This window comes from Aegilops tauschii, chromosome 6, assembly GCF_002575655.3.
Source record: "Aegilops tauschii subsp. strangulata cultivar AL8/78 chromosome 6, Aet v6.0, whole genome shotgun sequence".
NCBI classification, from domain to species: domain Eukaryota; kingdom Viridiplantae; phylum Streptophyta; class Magnoliopsida; order Poales; family Poaceae; genus Aegilops; species Aegilops tauschii.
In genome coordinates, this window is record NC_053040.3 from 182,201,237 (window position 1) to 182,215,733 (window position 14,497).

General features: G+C 47.7%; 3 protein-coding genes across 3 annotated transcripts; 1 reads left to right on the plus strand and 2 right to left on the minus strand.

The window, feature by feature from the left end:
- Positions 1 to 1,330: 1,330 nt before the first annotated feature.
- LOC120966345 (uncharacterized) lies at positions 1,331 to 3,268 on the minus strand. The gene is made up of 2 exons (XM_040392322.3): positions 1,851 to 3,268; positions 1,331 to 1,744 (listed from the first exon to the last, which is right to left on the minus strand). The coding sequence occupies exons 1-2, from the start codon at positions 1,981 to 1,983 to the stop codon at positions 1,464 to 1,466; spliced, it is 414 nt and encodes a 137-aa protein (XP_040248256.1). The 5' UTR covers positions 1,984 to 3,268; the 3' UTR covers positions 1,331 to 1,463.
- Positions 3,269 to 9,624: 6,356 nt separating this feature from the next.
- On the plus strand, positions 9,625 to 11,863 carry LOC109759163 (nuclear ribonuclease Z). Its single transcript, XM_020317991.4, has 6 exons — positions 9,625 to 10,213; positions 10,316 to 10,411; positions 10,518 to 10,631; positions 10,936 to 11,004; positions 11,112 to 11,186; positions 11,605 to 11,863. The coding sequence occupies exons 1-6, from the start codon at positions 9,725 to 9,727 to the stop codon at positions 11,677 to 11,679; spliced, it is 918 nt and encodes a 305-aa protein (XP_020173580.1). The 5' UTR covers positions 9,625 to 9,724; the 3' UTR covers positions 11,680 to 11,863.
- An 83-nt stretch (positions 11,864 to 11,946) lies between these two features.
- On the minus strand, positions 11,947 to 14,077 carry LOC109759162 (pectate lyase). The gene is made up of 3 exons (XM_020317990.4): positions 13,714 to 14,077; positions 12,691 to 13,597; positions 11,947 to 12,581 (listed from the first exon to the last, which is right to left on the minus strand). Exons 1-3 carry the CDS (start codon positions 13,860 to 13,862, stop codon positions 12,360 to 12,362), a joined length of 1,278 nt encoding a protein of 425 aa, XP_020173579.1. The 5' UTR covers positions 13,863 to 14,077; the 3' UTR covers positions 11,947 to 12,359.
- Positions 14,078 to 14,497: the final 420 nt, after the last annotated feature.

Consider the following 14,497-nt stretch of genomic DNA (forward strand, 5'->3'; position numbering starts at 1 on the left):
AACTCATCGGTCCTGCAGCCGGTCTAGCGTCCAGCACCTGTTAGAGCGTCTACAGTCGGACCTCTCAAACCCGGCTCATACGCCCGGGCGGGCCGCCCGTTCACTAACCGGTCACGTTTTTTCGACCCAGACGGACGCCTCAAACGGGTCTCAAACGCCCAGGCTGACCGACACCCCCCATATTCAGCCCAAATATGGGGCGGATATGGGGGCGCCCGAGCACGCCCGCCACATCAGACTGACGAAGGGGCCCCAGCCGGAAATGCCCTCAAACCCGGCGGTCCGAAACTCGTCTCCTCCTTCGGACCAGTGGCTCCGTGTGGTGCAGCTCCGGCAGGCCTCGTAATGCATTGCCGGGCTATTTAAGTCGACCGGCGGCACCAAACACTATCATCCATCCATATTTTCCTCCTCCTATCCGCCGCCGCCGCCACTTTCCACTCCACCCGTCCGCCTAGTAGCCATGCCCCCACGCCGCCGGGTGAGGAGCGAGCCATTTCTGACACCGGAGCGCTGGCTCGAGCTCCTTGAGCAGATCCGGTCTAGGCGTGAAACCTGGATCGCTGCGGGACTACCTCCGGATGCAGTGGATCCGGAGGAGTTGGAGGAGGGGGAGGAGGAGGACTTTGAGGAGGAGGGGGATGAGCCGGAGGAGGAGGATGTCGGGGACGTTGGCGACGGGGATGTGCAGGCGGAGAGCAGGTCATCCTCGATTCCCTCCGGTCGGAGTCGGCTGCGGAGGCAAGATGCCGTCGCCGACAGGAGATGGAGGCACAAGAGGCCGCAGAGGAGGCAGAGATGTTCGCCTACATGGATGAGGTCGAGTAGAAGGAGGATGAGCCGGAGCCCTCCTACCCGTCCGTCCAGCCGGCGCCCGGCACCGTCGTCATGGACATCTTCGACGAAGAGTAACTAGAGTAGTACGTAGGATTTTTTTTTTACATGCTTTGTATGGATTTAAGGATGAAATCTGAGAGAAGCGGATGCAAAGTGACTAATTTGAGGCATGCCCGGTAAATGCACACGGACGCGCCCGAACATTTCCGCGGAGGTTTGAGGGGCCGAATTTGCAAAGTCCGGCTTAGATGCTCTTAAAAAGAGCTAGCCATCCCGGAAATTTCAGTCTCATGGGTGCCTTTGAGGTCCACAGATGCTCGGCGCCTGGCATGCGTGTCAAGCCCTCGAAGAAGACCATGTAGGTCGTGCGGGCGGAATAAGATCCTGACTCTGTCCAAATCCATCTCAAAGTGTCCGAAATTTGTCGTGTGTTCGCTAAGGAAGAAATTTGTCGAATGTGTAGCAGTTCAGGATATCAGAATAAATTCAGTCATTCACCGAAAAGAAGACGCTGTCGATTTATAATTAACTCCACGCTTACACGACATGATACGCTTTTCCATTCTCTGCATTCTGGATGCATCGCGACATTAATCCTTATTAGCTAACCATCGCCGGCATACAGATCACGCCGACGCCGGAGCTAACACGAACCGAGTACGCCGGCCCGCCGAGGCCGCCGGCGGCGGGCAGACGGGGAAGTTGCAGTTGGGGCAGACGTTGAAGCACTGCCTCAGCGTGTCGTAGCAGGGCTCGTTGGCCAGCCTCGTGCAGCAGAAGCACGTCCGGTTCGGGTCCGTGTCGCACGGGCTGTCGACGCACAACCCGGCGACCTGAGCCTTGCTGCCGCTGCCGCCGCCCTCGCCTAGCTCACGGCGACCGCCGCCCGATCCCTCGGCGTCATCACCTTCATCGCATCGTCAGATATTCAGATTATCTATGCGACTAAACCTTTACCAGTAGCATCAATAAAAATCCTCTTTTCTGAAGGAAAGACGGAAGGTATTTAGTACCGTGTGCGGAGAACGCGTGGCATCCAACAAGGAGCACGAGGAGCAAGATGGGCGCGGCTGCCTTGGCATTCATCTTCACCCCGAACCTGCGGCGCATTAACAAATGGTGGCGAGCACAACTGATCTTCTCCATGGATCTGATCCTTGTGCATGCGATTTATAGAGGGCAGCAGAACGTGTAGATCATGTAGACGGGATCAGGCCGCGAAATACGCTAAGTATGGAAGTAAGTTAATACTCTATATGGTTGGTAGGATAAGGTAAGCGATCAATTACTGCCTAATTGTCGTAGCAAAAAAATTACTGCCTAATTGCAAGATCGTCGAGCGATGTCAATATCATGTGCTAATAATTATTTAGAGTAAGTAATTGTATTTACCTTTTTACATTATATTGTACGTACGAGTTTATTGTGGCTTTGGTGTATTTTGGTCTACATCAATGACATTTTTGGCTGTTGCTTCTACAAACTTCTTGGTTTAACCATATTGCTCCCTTTGGACAGAGGTTCAAAGGCGCAATGAGCTTTGCTTACAGTACGACATCCATGAATGCAGGAGCAAGAAGATTTAAGCACCTTCAAAGATTTGAATATATTGTTATATTTTCTTTAATAATGTTTTCGTAAGAGCATCACTAATAGATGATGTATATGTAAAAATAATCAAAAACTAAGGCCAAAAACGTCCCTCCAATAAATGATAGATGCAAAAAATAATTCTCAGGTGTTACTCTACATGTAAAATACATCATCAAGTGATGCAAATATACATCATAAGACGCGCGGTCGAGTAAAGTGGCAATGCGTCGCACGAAAGCCCAACTGTCATGCGGAAATTTCCCGCAGCCCGCCTGCCCTCCCGCTGCCCACCGCCTGCCAGACCCCATGGCGGACTCCCCCGACCCTACGGCCGCCGCAGCCAGTCTTACGCACCTCGCCATGGCCGCCGCCACGGCTCCCACCTTTCTCGACGCCGCCATGCCGCCCCCCATCTCGTCGCACCAGATTTGTTTGGGCCCGTCCCGTGGCTGCCGCTGGTATGGGTGTGCCGCCGATGAAGAAGGCGATCGCGGCCAAATCTCGTGGTGGAGGCACGAAGCAGCCACCGCAGCTTCATCCTAGTCCAAGAAGACCAAGGCGGACGCGGCTGCTTCGTTGCCGCTTCTGCCCGCGGCAAGTGCGCCCGGTGATGGCACGACAGCCCCACCACCACCACCACGGCAAGCCACGCCGCCGGCCATCGAGGAGGACCCGTCCATGCCCGTGGCTACCGCCTTCAACGTGCTCAACGAAATGTCGCAAAGGTAAAATAATTCTTTTTTCTTTTTTGGTTGTCTTTTTCTCATTTCCCATATGAATAGAATGTGAGATTGTGTGTACGTGCATTTGTAGTCTTCATGATGACACATCTATGTGCATGAAAAAGGTCGCGACCGAAGATTTTGTCTCTCAAGAATATGCATTGCGAGAATATGATACTCAACTGGGTGATGAGAATGTCGACATAGATGAGGAGGGCCTGTTGACAATGTGAAGGGAAGAACCGCAAATTATTCGGACGTCGAATATGTATTGATTTGTACCGTGTGGAAGCGAGTCTCTCCTGACACATCCGTGGGAAGTGACCAATCTGCGGCCACATACTGAAACCGCATCAAAGATTTCTTTGATGAGCGCAACACTAGTGGCCACTATTGATCAAGGGATTCTATTCACCGCCAATGGGGCACCATCGGCACCGAATGCCAAAAGTGGGCAGGTTGCTTGGCCAATATTGACCGCATGAACCCTAGTGGTTGCAATGAAAAAGACAAGACAATTGCTTGCTACTTTTGAGTGCTTTCTCATGCTACATTAACCAAGTAAGCATATGTACCTAAATCAATGGTGTTTCTTTGTTTCTATTATGTAGGAAATGATTACCCAAGGTTTGTTCCAAGAAAGACACAAGAACAAGGATAAGGATAATAATAATAATAATAACCGTTCATTTTGAAGCTCCGAGGAAGAAGATCTTGGTTGTCGATTATGAAGATGAGGATGATGATGGTGGTGAGAAGAGAAGAAGGAGCCCCACTCCTCACTCGGCGACCAAATCATATTGGTAGGGTGGAAATAAAAAACTAAGGGTTCAAAGGCCAGAGACAATGATCTTAAAGAAGGATTTGACGATATTTTCATTGCGAGGAAAGAGTATGCCGGAGAAAAAAGAGTCTTGAAATTGAAAGAAATGGAGGAGAGGGGGGAGCCGAGCGGCGGTGGGTGGCGGCCGAAGAGAAGAGGGCGGCGGTCGAGGAGAGGTTGGCAGCGGCCGACGAGAGGAAGGTGGAACTACAGGAGAGGAAAGTGGCAACCAATGAGCTTAAGATGGTGGATGAGAAGGCACTAAAGTTTATGTTTTATCGAAACAAGTGGCCTTGGCCCCAAGCAAAAAAGTGTTTGTCGAGCTCTGTCGCGACGAAATGATCATGAAGAAACCATGCTCATGAGAAACATGATGGGAGGAGGAATGGGTGGAATTGGAGGAGGAATGGGTGGAATGGGAGGAGGAATTGCTGCAATGGGAGGAGGAATGGGTGGCTACATGAACATGATGGGAGGTTCCATGGGTGGTGTCTTTGGTGGCAACATGGATGGTAGCTATGATGGCAACATGAGTGTCACGGGAGATGGCTTCAGTGGCAATATGAGTGGCATGGGAGGTGCTTTCGGTGGAGGTGGCGGCATCGATGCATCAACGCAAGAGAACATCGAGAAAGGAGCCATTGATGATGATGATACCAATGTCCACAATATGACAAGTGACAACGAAGAGAATGAAAGTTGAGATGATATGTTTATGTGCACTTCTATTTGTTAGATCATGAAATATGTTTGATATGATGCACTTTTATTTGTTGGATCATGAACTATGTTTACTATGAAAGTTGAATTTGAAATATTGTTAATTTTATATGTCAATGGGATGATTTTCATTCAAATATGTGTGGTTGTAGTGCGGCTGTAGCACTGCTTGTCGCACCGGTTGGCCAGTTTTACATCATCTATTGGAGCGGTGGCCACGTGGCTGATATATTTTACATCATCTGTTGAAGTTGGGCATTTCTAATGTAAAGTGTGTGTGTATATATATATATATATATATATATATATATATATATATTTGGTAATGTATATTTACTCACATCACTTTTAGGTGATGTAAAATACATCATCTATTTAAATATGGTTATTGACCTTTTTGCAAAAAGAAGTCAAGACTTGTATCGTGTTAATCATTTACTCTGGATAAAGATAAACCTTTCGAGGATCCAACAGTCTAGGTTTCCAAAAAATGAGTTAGCTACCAATAGACAATTCCATAGATTCTTTCTTTGAACATAGTGCAATAGTAGACATTCACATACACGCACATGCATTAATCCCTATGAGCGCACACACCTTATCCCTATGAACACCTCCAAAATACTGAACCGGCACAACATCTTAAGATTGACGAAGGCAATACAAGCGTCTCGTAGTTGACGAAAACGTCTCCTCTGCTAAATAAGCATCACGGAAACCTGAAATAAATCTGGAAAAAATGCGTACACCAGTGTCAAGTCTAGGACTTGAACTTTGGTGGGCTGGTTCCACCACAAGGAACCTAACCATCTGAAGTACGTGATTCTTTTCTCAAATACATAGATATACATACACTCACCCCTATGAGCGCATGCACGCATGCTCTACCCCTATGATTCTTTTGATAACTAACTCATGCTTCCTTCACGAGTTCAAAAAAATGCATACTCCATTCATTCTAAATTATGAGTACATATTTAATTGTTAATTCAAGGATTTGACCAAATTACTTCACTCACATGTATTTTAGATAAAACTAGCACATATGCCCGAGTGTTGCAACGGGAGAGATTTTTTTTCTGAGAAGCATTGGGAGAGATAATTGATGTGTTCATCAAAACGGTCTCCACAACAGTGGGCGACAGAGCGGAGAGCTGTAGTGTTCTCGCAGGTCATGTTTGGCCCGCGAAATCTTATAGTAGTGGGGTTGGTCGGAGTGGCGGCCACTACCAACTCGTGCCTTTTTTCCTTCAGGTCCGCCTCCTTGTTGAGGTTGTGGTGACCTCCTAATTTATTTTATAAAAATGCGAGCTTTTTTTTGAAAAAAATCATTAATTTCTGGAAAAATGCAAACAAAATTTCAAATAGGAAGATTTTACAAAATTCACAAATATTTTCTGAAAACAAGAACCATTCTTAAGGCGGAGAAACGAACACTGTTTGAATTTGTGAACAATTTTTAAAAATGGAAACTTGTTTTGAACATTCAAAACCATTTTCAAAAATGTGTTTTTAATCATGAATATTATTTTGAATTTGTTAACATTTCCATAAAAGGAATTTTTTTTGAATTTCTATTATATTTTAAACTTTATTTTAAATTAACAAACAACTTTTTTTGAAAAATTGCGAACATTTTTTTAATTTCGAACAGATTTGGAAAGAGAATTAAAATTAAAGTTCCAAATATTTCTGAAAATGGGAACAAATTTTGAAAGTCTGAAGATTTAACATATATGGGAAAAAGTAAAAAAAAACTTGGAACGGAAAAAGGAAAAACCAAAGTTGGAAAAGCACACAGAAAAAATGAAAATGGGCGGGCCCAATGTTGGGCGACCGTTGCGAAGCTCCAGCTATATGCCGCTTGCAGCGACAAATAAGGTTTCCCAGCACCGTGTGCAGGATATAAATGGGTGGCTTCTCTGGGCCTTAGCGCTTGTGCCCCACGTACGAAATTCTAGACAATTTTTTTTTTCTTTTCTAGCAGATGGACCACAAAAATTTAGTACCACCTGGGATAAAAAAAATATTTTCGGTTGTGAAGGGATGAAAAAATTGGAGAAAAACACACCTTGCTTTGTTAGTAGGTATAGATTAATGTCATTAGATTCGTATTCAAAGGCTACCCATAGCCATAAATTTGCATCGTATGTACCACATATTAAGGAAATAAGTAATTGTTTGTCCAAACTTTGTCCTAATAACTAGAAAGAGCATCCAAGTCCTAATCCTTTTTTAAGATGTCAAGTTAGTCTTAATTATTCAAAACTAAATATCACCAACTCAAAACAGGCTTTCGCCCCGATTTATAAATAACGCAATCACCTTGTCCATACAACTAGTTAGTTCAAGTGCAAGAAATGTATATATAAGTTTGCTGGGGCAACAACACACACGCCCAAATGAAAAAACAAAGAAAAGGGAAAAACCACTGAGTGGTCAATAGATCATCGGATATGTGGCAGGGCAAAGGGACGAGTAGCCGTAGTCATTGCATCCATCATGCTGCCAAAGCCGATCTCAATTCTGTTCCCTAGAGAGCGGGTGCCAGAGGTGCAAAAACGCTAGGAATTTGAAGATAGATTTAGTGGCCCGACGTAAGAAGACTCGCTCAATCACCATCTTGTTATGCGTCGTCCAGAGGGTACCCGTCATTGTCGCGAACACTAACATGAAGAGGCGTCCCCCTCACTGGGTTTGGTTGGCCCAAGTTTTGAGAAACCAAGCCAGGTCTAGGGCCTCCTACTCCAGCCTAGAGCCCCTCATGCACAAAGCACCAAATAAAATGAGCCTCGGAGCAGGCAAAGAATGTGCGAGCCCCCTTCTCCAGGACATACAAAGAAGGCATAGCCCATCGCCATGCCCATGCCGGGTGGTCACATCTGTTTTCTATGGGAGCGTTCACGTAGAAACTGACACATGAAGATCTTGATCTTTAGAGGACAGGGCGCTCCACATAGGTGTGGTGCACGCCAACGTCAACCATCAACAGAGGTCGTGATATGCTGAGCCAATGGAGAAGAACTACAATGGGAACAAGCGCTACGATATGGCGTCTGGATAATCCGGGTGCGATGTCATAAGTGAAGCCTGAAGGCCGGTCCAAGCAATGGTTTCCTCGATTCCAAATGAACGTCGGAACAAGATGTTCCAGAATCCATTTTGGGAGGGCGGGGAAACCAATAGGAAGGGGTCCACACAGATAGCAAGCAAGTTCGGGAAATCCATGTATAGCTTAGAACCACCCACCCAAGGCTCAAGCTAAAAGAGGGCCCATCTCCACTTTTATAGAGATAGAGCCCTAGACGAATCCCCTTCTTGATTGACTGTATCGACTTCCAGAACTGAGATCCCTCCCTACATAACACACTAGAAGTGGACATCCCTGTAAGTATGCAAAGAGCCACGAGCCACCATCCTCGCTAAAGATCCTCCAAGCCCATCTCAACATAAGGGCTACATTCATGCGAGGGGACGCAATAATACCTAGACCCTCCATGTCCTTGGGCAAGCAGATATCAGCCCATTTGATCATATGGTATTTCTAACGTCCACCAGTCCCCCCGCCGGAAGAAATGTTATAGATCCTTATCAAAGGAGTTATACACCCCTTCTGGCAAAATATATATCCCCATCATATGCATGGGGAGACTAGAAATGCATGAGTCAATAAGCACAGATTTACTTCCTTTGAACATAAATATGTTGCACACAGTTCATGCCTAGTGGCCACTGACCCCATAAGCGGGTCAAAATCCTGGATGAGTATGTAATGGGAAAGGAGGAAAACTCGCAATTAAGGTTGTCTGCAATCCGTTCTTGATCGTCGTTAGAGTACCCTGGCACTACCACATCATGGGACCGGCGGAACTCCCATCAAAGCGACTCCGACGACGGATCTCAGGCTTCCTCCCAGGACCGGCGGAGAGCTAGCCGAATGGCTAACTCCTCGTCGTCCCCGCATGAGACAAGGTCCCAATCGACGGATACAAAGTTGCCAGACTCATATCTGTTGCTCACCATGCTCGAGAAGGTCGGAGATCGCTGAGGAAGAGCTGGGGGGAGCGGAGCGGACTGCAAGTGGAGTAGAATGGTCAGGGTTTAGTTCGGGATGCGGATAGGGACACATATTTGTGGGGTTGTGGTGGGCCGGAACGGTCCGATGTGACGGACGCGTTCGAGCGTCCCTATATCCGCCCCACATATGGACAAGTTTGGAGGGTGCTAGACAGACCAGATGTATGGTGGGGTCTTCAGGGTCCAATTTGGTGGCAATTTCATGATCGGGTCGTGCGCCCGGACGTAATAGGAGATTTGAGAACTCCGGTTGTTGATGCTCTTAGGGACGTTTCTATAACTCCATCGTTCACCAATCGTACCTTCATCCGGCGGCGACGACGGTGGCATGGCGAAGAACGACAAGTCAACCAAGGCGGGGACCTTCATGGCCCCTCCTCCTCCGAGCCCCTCCCCAGCCATAAAGCCTAAGGCGAAGCCCTAGCTGGAAATTGAGTGGTACCCCGTGGAGGGCATCCTCATCAGTGGGTACGAAACTTGTGTCATGGGCAGACAACACATTTGGCTTTCGGGTGCACGTGCACCTGGATTATTAAAAAAAAGTTATAATTGAAAAAAGTCAAGATTTCCTGAAATTTTTGGAAACAAAACATGATTGAGTGTTTTACTCGTGTAAAAAGTTTCTTCCATGAATGACTTTCATGGTGTTCTGATCAAAATAATAATAATTCAACACTATTTGTGCTTTTGGTCCCTGAATTATTATTTTTTGCCTGAAATCAACGGGGTTTTTCCTTGGCTAAACTTGTTATGCGAGTACAACACAAGGTTAACTTTATTTCCGGGAAGTTTCATTTTTTTTCTCAATTGCCAAAATGTTTTTTCCATATCAGGGGCGTGTGCACCCGAGAGCACAAGGGTATTTCCCCCTTGATAAGGGACCTTTCTGTATCTCCGTAATTCACCAATCGTACCTCCACCCGGCGGCGGCGGCGGAAGCATCGGCGGTGGCATGGCGAAGAGAGGCAAGTCGGCCGAGGCGGCGACCTCCACGGCCCCTCCTCCAAGCCCCTCCCCAGCCATAAAGCGTAAGGCGAAGCCCCGGCTGGAAATCGAGGGGTACCCCGTGGAGGGCATCTCCATCGGCGGGCACGAGACGTGCGTCATCTTCCCGACGCTGAGCCTCGCCTTCGACATAGGCCGGTGCCCGCAGCGCGCCGTGGCGCAGGACTTCCTCTTCATCTCGCACGCCCACCTCGACCACATCGGGGGCCTCCCCATGTACGTGGCCACGCGGGGGCTCTACAGGCTGCGCCCGCCCACCATCTTCGTCCCCAAGTACCTCAGGGAGCTCGTGGAGCGGCTGTTCGACGTGCACCGCGCCATGGACCAGTCCGAGCTCAACCACACCCTCGTCCCACTCGACATTGGCGAGGAGTATGAGCTCAGGAGGGATCTCAAGGTCAGGGCCTTCAAGACCTACCATACCATACCCAGCCAGGTGAGGGAACTTGCTTCAGTTCTTGGAATTGTGCACCCCCTGGTTGATTTGTGGGGAATTTTACAATGGCTTGGTTGAAAGTGATATCTGATATGGTTCTAGGGGTACGTGATATACTCAGTGAAGCAAAAGCTCAAGCAGGATTATCTTGGCCTCCCGGGAAGCGAGATCAAAAGGTTGAAGCTGTCAGGCGTGGAGGTCTGTATGTTTTGGTGGATGTCAATATTTCATAGGAATAAGTAAATCAGAATCTACTAAGAGTTGTTGATGTGATCATGTGCTTGCAATTTTCCATTCCTTGCAGATTACTAATACAGTGACAACACCCGAGGTTGCTTTCACTGGGGATACGATGTCAGATTTCATTCTTGATCCTGATAACGCAGACGTATTGAAGGCAAAAATTCTTGTGATGGAGGTATTACGTCTTACCGCTTTATCATCATATAACCAACTTCCATTTTATTAACAATAGCAAGCAGTTTTTGTCTCCAAGTATATTCAAATTTCACTGCATGCAAGCTAGCTGCTGTTATTTTGCAAACAAAACTTATCACATCTAGGAAAAACTCATGTGCCACCAGTTAGCTGCAATTAAACGAATCCTGATGGTTAGAAGCATGTTTCACTTCTTGTGCTCAAAACTTTTGCTGTTATTTTCCTCTCATGAGTTTTTCTTTATTCCTATTATTGATCTGCTGAGCTGTTCTTAAAATTTTCAGAGTACTTTTCTGGATGACTCTGTCTCGACTGAGCATGCAAGGGAATATGGGCACATACACTTGTTTGAGGTTATTCAGCAATTACTTTGATTATTTTTGTCTGTCATAGGAAAGAAAGATCACCTAGTATCCGTAATAGTGCTTATGCTTCCATTTATGTTTCATGATATTTCCAGATTGCGAATCACTCTGAGAAGTTTGAAAACAGAGCCATTCTACTAATTCACTTTTCGGCTCGTTATACAACAGAGGTGGGTTAATATCTATTGTTTCAGTTCTCTCTGTGGAAATAGTATGGCTTGTTATTCAAATTTTAGCTATTGATGATTGAAGTCTATTTTACCCCCTTTATTGGCCGATTTATCCCAATTTCGCTCATGTTAAGGATGCTTTGGCTCCACATGTTAGTTCTAGCTTTTATGTTAATCAACTTCACCAATAATACGCAACCCTTTTATAGTCTGAGCTCCTTGTGACAAAGCACAACATGTCAATGATGCCTTACTGCATTTCCCTTGCTCTGTGAAAATCCCCTATATTTGACTCTACATGCTTTGTAAGTAAATCTGTTGTATCTCTTGACCCCATCATCAGACATCCAGACCTATCCTTGTCTAAAAGAAAAAGAAAACTGCGACAGATTCCTAATACTAGAGTTGCTTTTTTCAGGAAATTGATGCAGGGATAAGTAGATTGCCCCCGTCGTTCCGAAGCAGAGTTTATGCGTTGAAAGAGGGCATCTGAAATTAGTTTGAGACAGTGATCAACTTTTCTTGTCTTCCGTCTAAACTAGAAGAACAAAATGTCTGTATTTTTCACCCAACACCTTGCTTGTATGGTATGCCATCGTAACAAGGTTTGACATGTCCCTAGTACTAAATTCATCTGGAATTTCATTTTGTCTATGTGAGATGGGAGAAGATTGAAATGCTTATTGTGTTTGGTTGACAGAAGAAATTGAAAGAAGTAATACGTACAAAACAAGCTGCATTTCTTTCTGAACATGGATACTTAGGGTATACAAAAAAAAATCATAAACAAGAGCGGTTACAGTACATCCATGTTGTACAACATGCATGCGTATATGTATATATATAGGTACACAATTCCTATTTCCTCGGAGGAGGAAGAAGAAGAAGAAGAGGAAAAAGCAAGTAGTGATAGGTACGTACATTGACTACACGAACAGTGATAGGTACGTACATCGACTACACGAAGAGAGCAGCAGACTGATGAATCCGGCCACCCTCCTACATTCCTCCCTCTATGCATGCTTACGGCCTTGTTGTCTAGTGTAGCATCAAAGATTGGATGGGTTGTCGCGTGGAACGTTAACTGTTGTTTCCTTCCCTTGGGCGTGTGGCCGGCGACGACATGCATATCCGGCTACTCCGCCTGGCAGGTATGGTATGGTACGGCGACGATCAGCAGGGACTGCCCTGGTTGCAGTCCAACGGGCCGGCGAAGCGGGTGAGCCTCCTGACGTACTCCCCTGGCTTGGGCTTGATGAGGTCCTTACCGTTGAGCTTCTGGCCTATTTTTCCGCCGGACGTGGTGAAGTAGGCGTCGTTTACCATCAGGTCGCCTTCCGATACCCACACCCAGTTCTTCCACTCCGACTCGGCCGCGTACTCGCGCTTGGTCGCCTGCTCCAGCCATTCAATTCGCGCGCACGCGTTTGAATTTGAATTTGAATTGATGATTTGATTTGAACCGTCCATCCATAGATGGAGTGAGGAGGAGGAGAGGACGTACCTCCTTGGCAGCCATGTTGGGTGGTGCTCTGTAGCGGTTCCCCTGGCTGAGGATGGTGGGCGCGCTGCTGCCTCCGATGGCGTACATGAGCCAGTTGGTGTAGTCGTTGTTGACGACGTGGAAGAAGCCGTAGCGGCAGCGAGGCATCCTCTGCACCAGGCCTCTCCCGAAGTGGTTGAAGGCGACGGTGACCTGCATCACCTTGTCCTCCGGCTTGTGGTCGCTGGCGCCGAAGAGCATCACGTCGTTGTGGTGGGCCAGGTGGGTGTTGGAGACGGTGACGGCCGTGGACATGGCCACCACGTCGATCATGCCGTCCTCGCAATTATCCATGGAGAGGTGGTCCACCCACACTTTGGTGGCGTTGAAGATGGAGACGCCGTCGCCGTCGGCGCGGGTGCGGATGGTGGAGTGGGTTGCCGTCATCGACACGTTGCCGCCGTCCGTGTGTACGATGCCGTGCACGTGGAGGTTGTTGATGATGACGTTGTTCTGGTGCTGGATGGTGAGCCCACCGCCGTTGGCCACGTGCACCTGCGCCCCGCGCCCGTCGATGGTCTTGTCGCTCTGGATGATGATCTCCTGGGACGCGTTGATCACCATGTCCCTGGCGAAGATGATCCACAGCGGCTCCGTCTGGACCGCGCCCCACCGGAGCGTCCCGGGCCGCGGGTTGGTGAAGTCATCGTCGTTGGCGTCGGTCACGATGTAGATCTTGCCCTTGAGGCCGCCGGTGGTCTCGCGGCCGAACCCCTTGGCGCAGCGGGCCATCCGCTGCCGGTCCGTCGCCCAGTCCTGGCGGCAGCGCCAGCACCGGTCGATCGGGTTCGTCGCCATGCACGGGCCCGTGTACTTTGCCTTCTTCGACTTCTTCTCCGACGACAGCGCACGACGCGGGCTAGTCGACCTGCATGCACGCACGCTCACTACATGTTCATGCCAATGCCACTTAATTCATCTACCACTCACTCGCTACGTAACTACTCTACTCCGTATATGATAATAATATTAATGCATGCATGCCTGTGGACGGCGCGGTTGAAGTGGTCGACGACGCTGTAGGGGTCGGGGTTGTACGCCGGGTTGGCGCTCGCTACGGCCGCCGCCGCCAGGAACGCCGCCCCCAAGAGGAGCAGCGACGCCGGCCTGCTCCATTGGAGGCTCCGATCCATGGACAACTAACTCTCTATCTTGTGGTATGATTGCTTTGTTTGGGTAGCTCCAGATAGATAGATAGATAGATAGATAGATAGATAGATAGATAGACAGATAGAGAGGGGACAACCCTATCGCTCGCGTGGAAGGGAGGACAAGGCCTATATACGTAGGAGGATGATCGTCGAGGTGGTATTATTAGCACAGAGGGGTGAGGCGGGCCACGCTCCACGGAGGAGACAAATTGTTTTGCCAATAATTTATTTTCTATTCTTTGTCCGGCCAGGCCGGAGAGGAGAGCCAAGACAAGGGAACGCATGAATTCTGCGCAAAGTCATATTGCTGATGTGCCGGTAGATCTGGGCCATCCATTTGTTCTCAGATTTATAAAACTGTATGACCCACCTAAATGTATAGCTAGTATATTTTTTGTATCTTTATTTTAGTCAAATCAGTGGCACTTTTGTCAGGGACGGTATGCATGCAAGTCTCTCCTCTCACTCTACCTGCGGAACAAATCCATAGACTTTATTTTCTCTTAGAGAATTTAAATCAACCATATCTTTTAAACTATATACTCGTTTTTGAAACTTTTTATATTTGGACTCCTGGCGTCGAGAACTTTGAAACTAGACCAATTTCGGTTACATTT